Source organism: Salmo salar, chromosome ssa10 (genome assembly GCF_905237065.1).
Source record: "Salmo salar chromosome ssa10, Ssal_v3.1, whole genome shotgun sequence".
Classification (NCBI taxonomy): domain Eukaryota; kingdom Metazoa; phylum Chordata; class Actinopteri; order Salmoniformes; family Salmonidae; genus Salmo; species Salmo salar.
The window spans coordinates 122473429-122486453 of record NC_059451.1 but is presented as its reverse complement, the minus strand read 5'-3'; the positions used below and the strand labels follow the sequence as shown (position 1 = coordinate 122486453).

The window sequence follows — 13025 nt, the reverse complement described above, 5'->3', positions numbered from 1 at the left end:
CTAACTAGCTAACACCAGTCAGCTGAAAGATAGCTAGCAAACGAACAGGCGAATAAAGGTAGCTAGCCATTTTGAATGTGCTTTTGTTTTGATTAGCTAAGTAGCTAACATTATACCAGTAAGATGAGTGTTAACTTTGTCTAGGTAGCTAACCAACAAACAAAAACTAGCTAGATAGCTATATTTGGCAAAGTAAGTTTTTTTATATAAGGAAGTCAAAGTGTAAACTGCTGTAAACCCTGTAATCGGGGGCACAAATATACACAAATAAGATGGTGAAAGTCCTTGGCTGCTATGATAGCCAGTTAACTACAGTTGAAGTCGGAAGTTTACATACACCTTAGCCAAATACATTTAAACTCAGTTTTTCACGATTCCTGACATTTAATCCTAGTATAAATTCCCTGTCTTAGGTCAGTTAGGATCACCACTTTATTTTAAGAATGTGAAATGTCAGAACAATTAGTAGAGATAATTATTTATTTCAGCTTTTATTTCTTTCATCACATTCCCAGTGGGTCAGAAGTTTACATACACTCAATTAGTATTTGGTAGCATTGTCTTTAAATTGTTTAACTTGGGTCAAATGTTTCGGATAGCCTTCTACAAGCTATAAGTTGGGTGAATTTTGGCCCATTCCTCCTGACAGAGCTGGCGTAACTGAGTCAGGTTTGCAGGCTTCCTTGCTCACACACGCTTTTTCAGTTATGCCCACAACATTTCTATAGGATGAGGTCAGGGCTTTGTGATGGCCTCTCCAATATCTTGACTTTGTTGTCCTTAAGCCATTTTTCACAACTTTGGAAGTATGCTTGGGGTCATTGTCCATTTGGAAGACCCATTTGTGACCAAGCTTTAACTTCCTGACTGATGTCTTGAGATGTTACTTCAATATATCCACATTCATTTTCCTGCCTCATGATGCCATCTATTTTGTCAAGTGCAGCAGTCCCTCCTGCAGCAAACCACCCCCTCAACATGACACTGCCACCCCCGTGCCTCACGGTTGTGATGGTGTTCTTCGGCTTGCAAGCCTCCCCCTTTTTCCTCCAAACATAATGATGGTTATTATGGCCCAACAGTTCTATTTTTGTTTCATCAGACCAAAGGACATTTCTCCAAAAAGTACAATTTTTGTCCCCATGTCCAGTTGCAAACCGTAATCTGGCTTTTTTATGGCGGTTTTGGAGCAGTGGCTTCTTCCTTGCTGAGCGGCCTTTCAGGTTATGTCGATATAGGACTGGTTTTACTGTGGATATAGATACTTTTGTACCTGTTTCCTCCAGCATCTTCACAAGGTCCTTGCTGTTGTTCTGGGATTGATTTGCACTTTTCGCACCAAAGTACGTTTATCTCTAGGAGACAGAACGCGTCTCCTTCCTGAGCGGTATGATGGCTGCATGGTCCCATGGTGTTTATACTTGCGTACTATTGTTTGTACAGATAAACGTGGTACCTTCAGGTGTTTGGAAATTGCTCCCAAGGATGAACCAGACTTGTGGAGGTCTACAGTTGTTTTACTGAGGTCTTGGCTGATTTCTTTTGATTTTTCCCATGATGTCAAGCAAAGAGGCACTGGGTTTGAAGGTAGGCCTTGAAATACATCCACAGGTACACCTCCAATTGACTCAAATGATGTCAATTAGCCTATCAGAAACTTCTAAAGCCATGACATCATTTTCTGGAATTTTCCAAGCTGTTTAAAACCTGTTGGGTCTAGGGGGCAGCATTTGCACGTCTGGATAAAAAAAATGTACCCGATTTAATCTGGTTACTAATCCTACCCAGTAACTAGAATATGCATATACTTATTATATATGGATAGAAAACACTCTAAAGTTTCTAAAACTGTTTGAATGGTGTCTGTGAGTATAACAGAACTCATTTGGCAGGCAAAACCCTGAGACATTTTCTGACAGGAAGTGGATACCTGATGTGTTGTATTGACTTTAAACCTATCCCATTGAAAAACACAGGGGTTTAGGAATATTTTGGCACTTCCTATTGCTTCCACTAGATGTCACCAGCCTTTACAAAGTGTTTTGAGTCTTCTGGAGGGAGATCTGACCGAACAAGAGCCATGGAACGATGATGTCCCATTAGACACCTGGCGCGCGAGTTCATGTTGGGTACCCTCGTTCCAATACGTTATAAAAGAGTATGCATTCGTCCACCTTGAATATTATTCATGTTCTGGTTAAAAAAGGCCCTAATGATTTATGCTATACAACGTTTGAAATGTTTGAACGAACGGAAATATATTTTTTCCCCTCGTTCATGACGAGAAGTCCGGCAGGCTTACATCATGTGCTAACGAGACGGAGATTTTTGGACATAAATGATGAGCTTTTTTGAACAAAACTACATTCGTTATGGACCTGTGATACCTGGAAGTGACATCTGATGAAGAGAATCAAAGGTAATGGATTATTTACATAGTATTTTCGATTTTAGATCTCCCCAACATGACGTCTAGTCTGTATCGCAACGCCGTATTTTTCTGGGCGCAGTGCTCAGATTATTGCAAAGTGTGATTTCCCAGTAAGGTTATTTTTAAATCTGGCAAGTTGATTGCGTTCAAGAGATGTAAATCTATAATTCTTTAAATGACAATATAATATTTTACCAATGTTTTCTAATTTTAATTATTTAATTTCTGACGCTGACTTGACTGCCGGTTATTGGAGGGAAACGATTTCCTCAACATCAATGCCATAGTAAAACGCTGTTTTTGGATATAAATATGAACTTGATAGAACTAAAAATGCATGCATTGTCTAACATAATGTCCTAGGAGTGTCATCTGATGGAGATTGTAAAAGGTTAGTGCATCATTTTAGCTGGTTTTATGGTTTTGGTGACCCTGTCTTTGACTTGACAAAACATTACACACAACTCTTGTAAATGTACTGTCCTAACATACTCTAAATTTATGCTTTCGCCGTAAAACCTTTTTGAAATCGTAAAACGTGGTTAGATTAAGGAGATGTTTATCTTTCAAATGGTGTAAAATAGTTGTATTTTTGAAAAATTTGAATTTTGACATTTATTTGGATTCAAATTTGCCGCTCTTGAAATGCACCTGCTGTTGATGGAGTGCACCACGGGTGGCACGCTAGCGTCCCACCTAGCCCCAAGAGGTTTTAAAGGCACAATCAACTTAGTGAATGTAAACTTCTGACCCACTGGAATTGTGATACAGTGAATTATAAGTGAAATAATCTGTCTGTAAACAATTGTTGGAAAAATTACTTGTGTCATGTACAAAGTAGATGTCCTGACCGACTTGCCAAAACTATAATTTGTTAACAAGAAATTTGTGGTGTGGTTGAAAAAACAAGTTTTAATGACTCCAACCTAAGTGTATGTAAACTTCAGACTTCAACTGTAGCTAGGTAAAGTTAGCCAACGTAAGACTGTAACATTAGCTAAAGTGTATGGCCTGTTCATGCACCACAATATATCATACTTTCTTACACAAAACACAGCTAGTTAACATTAGTTATGTTAAGTTTAAAACCACCAAACTTTGGGAAACTGCCAAGCTGCTCACGTTAATTTGCATTACACAGACAAGTCAGTTAGGAACAAATTCTTATTTACAGTGATAGCCTACCAAAAGACAAAAGGCCTCCTGCAGGGACGGGGGATAAATATATATATATATATAGGACAAAACACACATCACGACAAGAGAGACAACACTACATAAAGAGAGAGACCACAACACTACCTAAAGAGAGAGACCACAACACTACCTAAAGAGAGACCTAAGACAACAACATTGCAAGGCAGCAACACATGACAACACAGCATGGTAGAAACACAACATGACAATAACATGGTAGCAACCCAACATGACAATAACATGGTAGCAACACAACATGGCAATAACATGGTAGCAACACAACAACAACATGGTAGCAGCACAACATGACAATAACATGGTAGCAACACAGCATGACAATAACATGGTAGCAACACAACATGACAACACAGCATGGTAGCAACACACCATGACAACACAGCATGGTAGCATGACAACAGAGCATGGTAGAAACACAACATGACGGCAACAACATGGTAGAAACACAACATGACAATAACATGGTAGCAACACAACATGACAATAACATGTTAGTTTGAAAATAAGGGAGAGCCGAACACTGTGAGATGACTCGTTTATATAGTGTCAGAAGACACACAGGTGTCTGTAATCATGGCCAAGTGTGGCCTAATGTCATTGGTTAATTCTCAAATATAAAAATGGCATACAAAGAACATCATACAAAAAACAAATGGATAGCATACGATCATGGTAGCAACACAACATGGTAGCAACATGGTACAAACATTGGGCCACAGACAACAGTACATCACGCAAAGCAGCCACAACTGTCAGTAAGAGTGTCCATGATTGAGTCTTTGAGATAAAACTGTCCAGTTTGAGTGTTTGTTGCAGCTCGTTCCAGTCGCTAGCTGCAGTGAACTGAAAAGAGGAGCGACCCAGGGATGTGTGTGCTTTGGGGACCTTTAACAGAATGTGACTGGCAGAACGGGTGTTGTATGTGGAGGATGAGGGCTGCAGTAGATATCTCAGATAGGGGGGAGTGAGGCCTAAGAGGGTTTTATAAATAAGCATCAACCAGTGGGTCTTGCGACGGGTATACAGAGATGACCAGTTTACAGAGGAGTATAGAGTGCAGTGATGTGTGAATGAAGCTAGCTAGCTAACGAAGAACAACAAAGAATATCTAGTTAACAGAAGAAAAGAAAGAGAAAATCAGGACAGAAGAAAAAGGATATCAAAGTGAAACAGTTCTCTAAAGACACAGGAGACAATAATACAAGAAACAACACTTCTGTAGCTTGTCAACTATGTGTCTGTCTATCCCTGTTCTCTCCTCTCTGCACAGGCCATACAAACGCTTCACACCGCGTGGCCGCTGCCACTCTAACCTGGTGGTCCCAGCGCGCACGACCCACGTGGAGTTCCAGGTCTCCGGCAGCCTCTGGAACTGCCGGTCTGCAGCCAACAAGGCTGAGTTCATCTCAGCCTATGCTACCCTCCAGTCCCTAGACTTCCTGGCGCTGACGGAAACATGGATTACCACAGATAACACTGCTACTCCTACTGCTCTCTCCTCGTCTGCCCACGTTTTCTCGCATACCCCTAGAGCATCGAGCCAGCGGGGTGGTGGCACTGGAATCCTCATCTCTCCCAAGTGGACATTCTCTCTTTCTCCCCTGACCCATCTGTCTATCTCCTCATTTGAATTCCATGCTGTCACAGTTACCAGCCCTTTCAAGCTTAACATCCTTATCATTTATCGCCCTCCAGGTTCCCTTGGAGAGTTCATCAATGAGCTTGACGCCTTGATAAGTTCCTTTCCTGAGGATGGCTCACCTCTCACAGTTCTGGGTGACTTTAACCTCCCCACGTCTACCTTTGACTCATTCCTCTCTGCCTCCTTCTTTCCACTCCTCTCCTCTTTTGACCTCACCCTCTCACCTTCCCCCCCTACTCACAAGGCAGGCAATACGCTTGACCTCATCTTTACTAGATGCTGTTCTTCCACTAATCTCATTGCAACTCCCCTCCAAATCTCCGACCACTACCTTGTATCCTTTTCCCTCTTGCTCTCATCCAACACTTGTCACTCTGCCCCTACTCGGATGGTATTGCGCCGTCCCAACCTTCGCTCTCTCTCTCCCGCTACTCTCTCCTCTTCCATCCTATCATCTCTTCCCTCTGCTCAAACCTTCTCCAACCTATCTCCTGATTCTGCCTCCTCAACCCTCCTCTCCTCCCTTTCTGCATCCTTTGATTTTCTCTGTCCCCTATCCTCCAGGCCGGCTCGGTCCTCCCCTCCTGCTCCGTGGCTCGACGACTCACTACGAGCTCACAGAACAAGGCTCCGGGCAGCCGAGCGGAAATGGAGGAAAACTCGCCTCCCCTGCGGACCTGGCATCCTTTCACTCACTCCTCTCTACATTCTCCTCTCCTGTCTCTGCTGCTAAAGCCACTTTCTACCACTCTAAATTCCAAGCATCTGCCTCTAACCCTAGGAAGCTCTTTGCTACCTTCTCCTCCCTCCTGAATCCTCCTCCCCCTCCCCCCCTCCCTCTCTGCGGATGACTTCGTCAACCATTTTGAAAAGAAGGTTGACGATATCCGATCCTCGTTTGCTAAGTCAAACGACACCGCTGGTCCTGCTCACACTGCCCTACCCTGTGCTTTGACCTCTTTCTCCCCTCTCTCTCCAGATGAAATCTCGCGTCTTGTGACGGCCGGCCGCCCAACAACCTGCCCACTTGACCCTATCCCCTCCTCTCTTCTCCAGACCATTTCCGGAGACCTTCTCCCCTTCCTCACCTCGCTCATCAACTCATCCTTGACCGCTGGCTACGTCCCTTCCGTCTTCAAGAGAGCGAGAGTTGCACCCCTTCTGAAAAAACTTACACTCGATCCCTCCGATGTCAACAACTACAGACCAGTATCCCTTCTTTCTTTTCTCTCCAAAACTCTTGAACGTGCCGTCCTTGGCCAGCTCTCCTGCTATCTCTCTCAGAATGACCTTCTTGATCCTAATCAGTCAGGTTTCAAGACTGGGCATTCAACTGAGACTGCTCTTCTCTGTGTCACGGAGGCTCTCCGCACTGCTAAAGCTAACTCTCTCTCCTCTGCTCTCATCCTTCTAGACCTATCTGCTGCCTTTGATACTGTGAACCATCAGATCCTCCTCTCCACCCTCTCCGAGTTGGGCATCTCCGGCGCGGCCCACGCTTGGATTGCGTCCTACCTGACAGGTCGCTCCTACCAGGTGGCATGGCGAGAATCTGTCTCCGCACCATGCGCTCTCACCACTGGTGTCCCCCAGGGCTCTGTTCTAGGCCCTCTCCTATTCTCGCTATACACCAAGTCACTTGGCTCTGTCATATCCTCACATGGTCTCTCCTATCATTGCTATGCAGACGACACACAATTAATCTTCTCCTTTCCCCCCTTCTGATAACCAGGTGGCGAATCGCATCTCTGCATGTCTGTCAGACATATCAGTGTGGATGACGGATCACCAGCTCAAGCTGAACCTCGGCAAGACGGAGCTGCTCTTCCTCCCGGGGAAGGACTGCCCGTTCCATGATCTCGCCATCACGGTTGACAACTCCCTTGTGTCCTCCTCCCAGAGTGCTAAGAACCTTGGCGTGATCCTGGACAACACCCTGTCGTTCTCCACTAACATCAAGGCGGTGACCCGATCCTGTAGGTTCATGCTCTACAACATTCGCAGAGTACGACCCTGCCTCACACAGGAAGCGGCGCAGGTCCTAATCCAGGCACTTGTCATCTCCCGTCTGGATTACTGCAACTCGCTTTTGGCTGGGCTCCCTGCCTGTGCCATTAAACCCCTACAACTCATCCAGAACGCCGCAGCCCGTCTGGTGTTCAACCTTCCCAAGTTCTCTCACGTCACCCCGCTCCTCCGCTCTCTCCACTGGCTTCCAGTTGAAGCTCGCATCCGCTACAAGACCATGGTGATTGCCTACGGAGCTGTGAAGGGAACGGCACCTCCATATCTTCAGGCTCTGATCAGGCACTACACCCAAACAAGGGCACTGCGTTCATCCACCACTGGCCTGCTGAGGAAGCCCTACCCCCTACCTCTGAGGAAGCACAGTTCCCGCTCAGCCCAGTCAAAACTGTTCGCTGCTCTGGCACCCCAATGGTGGAACAAGCTCCCTCACGACGCCAGGACAGCGGAGTCAATCACCACCTTCCGGAGACACCTGAAACCCCACCTCTTTAAGGAATACCTAGGATAGGATAAAGTAATCCTTCTAACCCCCCCCTTAAAAGATGTAGATGCACTATTGTAAAGTGGTTGTTCCACTGGATATCATAAGGTGAATGCACCATTTTGTAAGTCGCTCTGGATAAGAGCGTCTGCTAAATGACTTAAATGTAAATGTTAAATGTGTCCTGTAAGGAACATTGGTGGCAAATCTGATGGCCGAATGGTAAAGAACATCTAGCTGCTCGAGAGCAGCCTTACCTGCCGATCTATAAATTACGTCTCTGTAATCTAGCATGGGTAGAATGGTTATCAGAATCAGGGTTAGTTTGGCAGCTGGGGTAAAAGAGGAGCGATTACGATAGAGGAAACCAACCTTAGCACCATGACATCATACCATGACATCATACCATTACATTCAAACATTAAGAATACAAATACTGTCCTGACCTTTTACTGATCATCCTGGATCTGTCTGTCCGTCCTGACCTTTTACTGATCATCCTGGATCTGTCTGTCCGTCCTGACCTTTTACTGATCATCCTGGATCTGTCTGTCTGTCCGTCCTGACCTTTTACTGATCATCCTGGATCTGTCTGTCTGTCCGTCCTGACCTTTTACTGATCATCCTGTATCTCTCTGTCTGTCAGAAGCTGCGAAGGACCACTATGGGGAGGAGTCAGAAGCTGCGAAGGACCACTATGGGGAGGAGTCAGAAGCTGCGAAGGACCACTATGGGGAGGAGTCAGAAGCTAGTGCGTACAAGGCAGGAAGGACAGACGAGTCGTTTCTCATTCAGAAACCTGCCATCCGAGCCAAATTAGAGGCACGAGCAGATTCGCTTCAGGTACCACAAACACAAGCACACAGTAAAAGAAAGGCCAGGCCCTCTCAATCTGATTGGCCGTCAGGCATGTCAATCACCCGGCTATTCTAACCAATCGGGACGCTTGGACGCACAGCAGGGATCCTTCCTTCGACAACCTCAAGTTAGCGCGTTTACATGCTGATGGACTATTCACATGCTGTTTCCTAACCTATTCCCTATTCCCTATACCATTAAATTGACACCACACAAGTAGATAAAACATCTTCAAATGCAAGGGGTATTTCCGTGTGTGTGTGTGTGTGTGTGTGTGTGTGTGTGTGTGTGTGTGTGTGTGTGTGTGTGTGTGTGTGTGTGTGTGTGTGTGTGTGTGTGTGTGTGTGTGTGTGTGTGTGGTGGTGACAAAGCTTACAGTTATGGGCCTCAACGTCACGTTCTGACCAGACAACCCTAGAGTGGGCAGATCTATGTCAATCAGCACATAAGTACATTGCAGGTGAGGGCTCAAAGCCAACCTCTCAGACGAGCTCCACGTAGCCATTTTATTTTCTCCACACCCACCCAATAACCAGAATGACACTGCACCAATCGTTTCTCGTTTCACAGTTTACACAGCTTTGAAACATTTGCTTGAGGCTAACTATCAAGCATCAATGAAGTCACTCTGCTATTTAAAACATACATTTATTTCAGTTTATTAAAATAATTATGAGTTAAGTTGGGAGAAAGGAAAAAAAAAAAAAACTCAAGTTGTTGACGTAAGCGTTTATGAATTGCTTATGGATGTGTTATGAAGGCCTATTACTGATAAACACTTATTTCCGTAGGGGACCAACCTCGGGCAGCCGTCTGGTCTGATGTTCAGAGATGGAAAGAAGCGTATCGATTACATCCTGGTCTATAAGAAGTCCAGTCCTCTGGTGGAAAAGAGAGTCACCTTCAAGAGGAACCTGAGAGCTGAGGGGCTGATGCTGGAGAAAGTGGTAGGGTACATATACTACACTCTAACAGGGGTCAGAGTGGCGGCAAACGGCGGCCCGCTGGGCTAAAACCGGCCCCGCGAGTAATACTTTTTTTTTGGGGGGGGGGGATTATAGTTTGGATTTTGGGGTAAAAAATTTAAAAAAGAAGACTAAAGTCACTTAGGAATTCAGCTGATAATGAGTTTAATTTAGGAAATCTGTTCCCAAGTATTCCTACGAATGTGATAATTTCTCAATGTAATACATGTATGAAATTATTGTTATTTTCAAATAGAATCTCTTTTTGGGCTTAGTTGTGGTCAATTTGCAATGTACAAATTATTAAAGTTATGTTCCGGTCTTCCGCTCCTGAAAATAATCGGCCAGCAGCTGAATCTAGTAGCCCTGGTGTATATATACTGAACAAAAATATAAACGCAACAACTTCAACGATTTTAGCGAGTTACAGTTCATAGAAGAAAATCAGTCAATTGAAATAGATAAGTCTATGGATTTCATATGACTGGGCAGGGGTTGCAGCCATAGACCCACCCAATTGGGAGCCAGGCCCAGCCAATCAGAATGAGTTTTCCCCCACAAAAGGGCTTTATTACAGACATAAATACTCCTCCGTTTCATCAGTTGTCCGGGTGTCTGGTCTCAGACGATCCCTCAGGTGAAGAAGCCGGATGTGGAGGTCCTGGGTTGGTGTGGTTACACATGGTCTGCAGTTGTGAGGCAGGTTGGACGTACTGCCAAATTCTCTAAAACGACGTTGGAACCGGCTTATGGTAGACAAATGAACATTCAATTATCTGGAAACAGCTCTGGTGGACATTCCTGCAGTCAGCATGTCAATTGCACTCTCCCTCAAAACTTGAGACATCTGTGGCATTGTGTTGTGTGACAAAACTGCACATTTTAGAGTGGCCTTTATTGTCCCCAGCACAAGGTGCACCTCTGTAATGAACATGCTGTTTAATCAGCTTGTTGATATGCCACACCTGTCAGGTGGATGTATTATCTTGGCAAAGGAGAAATGCTCAGGGATGTAAACACATTTCTGCACAAAATTCGAGAGAAATACACTTTCTGTGCATATAGGATATTTTATTTCAGCTCATGAAACATGGGACCATCACTTTACATGTTGCGTTTATATTTTTGTTCAGTATAATATAGGCTAGAGGAGCGTGTGAGCTGAGGGGCTGATGCCGGAGAAAGAGGAAGGGTGCATACTCTCCTACTGTATACTACAACTACATTAATATAGTACATACTCTCCTACTGTATACTACAACTACATTAATATAGTATATACTCTCCTACTGTATACTACAACTACATTAATATAGTACATACTCTACTACTGTATACTACATTAATATAGTACATACTCTACTACTGTATACTAAAACTACATTAATATAGTATATACTCTACTACTGTATACTACAACTAACATTAATATAGTATATACTCCACTACTGTGTACTACATTAATATTGTATATACTCTACTGTATACTACATTAATATAGTACATACTCTACTACTGTGTACTACATTAATATAGTACATACTTTACTACTGTATACTACATTAATATAGTACATACTTTACTACTGTGTACTACATTAAAATACTACATACTCTTCCCACATTGCCCCTACAGCTCTATATTAATGACAAAGTTTGTATTTGTCTTTGTAATTTTGTTACAGAAACTACAGAGAATTTTTCAGAGAACTATTATTTTACAATTTGGTAAATTGGTGTCCCACTGGGCACGTCTCCTTTTGATATTACATTTGGTTGAGTTGTCCCACTAACATGAATTCAACGTGAAAATCAACAAAACATGTCGCCATGTCATTTGATTTAAGGTGAAAAATGGAGTGGAGGAGGGTTGATGACTTTTTGCATATCCAATCAGTTTTCCACATTGATTCAACGTCATCGCGTACTTTTTGTTGTTGTTGAAATGACGTGGAAACAACATTGATTCAACCCGTTTTTGCCCAGTGGGGTGGCAGGCACTCGTCATCACATTCTCAAATATTGCCATCATGTCTTTGTCACAAGCTAATTTCCAATTTCGTCCCCTCGAAAGCCGTCTCTGACCAACACCGACATAATGTTTGTGAAGATCCATGCACCCTGGGACACGCTCTGTAAATACGCCGAGCAGATGAATATCAGAATGCCATTCAGGTAGCACTTCTTATGAATACCCTCTACATGATGCATTATAAACACATTTTATAACGCCTTATGAGCTATTATTATACATTATAATACATGACATAAGCGCTTAACAACTACTCATAAACACCTATAACTACAGCTCGTTCAATACATTATTAGGAGCTCTTTGTATGGCTTGATCCGTTGGTTTCTTCGACCCAACCGACAATGTCTTCTAATTTATTGTTATTTTTATTTATTTTTTTCAGGAAAAAAATGTACTTTACGGATTGGAAGAGCAAAGTTATGGGCAGGCAAGTGGATTTTTCATGATATCTTATTAGATTCAGGCACAGTGTGATGCCGAGCTTGACTGGCTGAGCACTGCATCAGCACTTCTAATGAAATTCAGGAGCATTCATCACTGTGATGGTGCTGAGCCCGTGGTCGAGTCGCAGTAACACAGCTGAAGTGGACCTGTTGATATCACCGTGATGGTGCTGAGCCCGTGGTCGAGTCGCGGACCTGTTGACATCACCGTGATGGTGCTGAGCCCGTGGTCGAGTCGCGGACCTGTTGACATCACCGTGATGGTGCTGAGCCCGTGGTCGAGTCGCTGTAACACAGCTGTGATCTGTAGCTGTTGTTTTATTTGTAGAATAGAGAGAAAGAACAGTGGGGATGTACAGAAAGAGAGAGAGAGGTAGAAAGACACAGACAAGAAGGCAGGGAAGTTTGGTCTGGAGTCCAGAGCCCTACTGCTACACTGGATGTTGTATTAAGATGCAGCCGGTGCTAGCTGTGCCACCAGAGATTCTGGGTTCGAGTCCAGGCTCTGTCGCAGCCGGCCGCGACCGGGAGGTCCATGGGGCGGCGCACAATTGGCCCAGCGTCGTCCGGGTTAGGGGGAGGGTTTGGACGGCAGGGATGTCCTTGTCTCATCGCGCTCTAGCGACTCCTGTGGCGGGCCGGGTGCAGTGCACGCTGACACGGTCACCAGGTGTACGGTGTTTCCTCCGACACATTGGTGCTGCTGGTTTCCGGGTTAAGCGGTCATTGTGTCAAGAAGCAGTGCGGCTTGGCTGGGTCGTGTTTCGGAGGACGTACTGCTCTCGACCTTCGCCTCTCACGAGTCCGTACGGGAGTTGCAGCGATGGGACAAGCCTGTAACTACCAATTGGATACAACGAAATTGGGGAGAAAAAATGGGTGAAACAAATAATAAATAAAAATATGCAGCCATTGATCATGGGCCATC

General features: G+C 44.3%; 1 protein-coding gene across 1 annotated transcript in view; it reads left to right on the top strand.

Moving 5' to 3' along the window:
• The window catches only part of LOC106594065 (anoctamin-3), a 112791-nt gene that overhangs the window by 42989 nt on the left and 56777 nt on the right, over positions 1-13025 (top strand). The window contains exons 4-7 of the mRNA XM_045688651.1: positions 8444-8640; positions 9447-9602; positions 11694-11794; positions 12037-12081. Coding sequence (XP_045544607.1) covers positions 8444-8640; positions 9447-9602; positions 11694-11794; positions 12037-12081 — 499 coding nt within the window. The remainder of the gene's footprint in view (positions 1-8443; positions 8641-9446; positions 9603-11693; positions 11795-12036; positions 12082-13025) is intronic.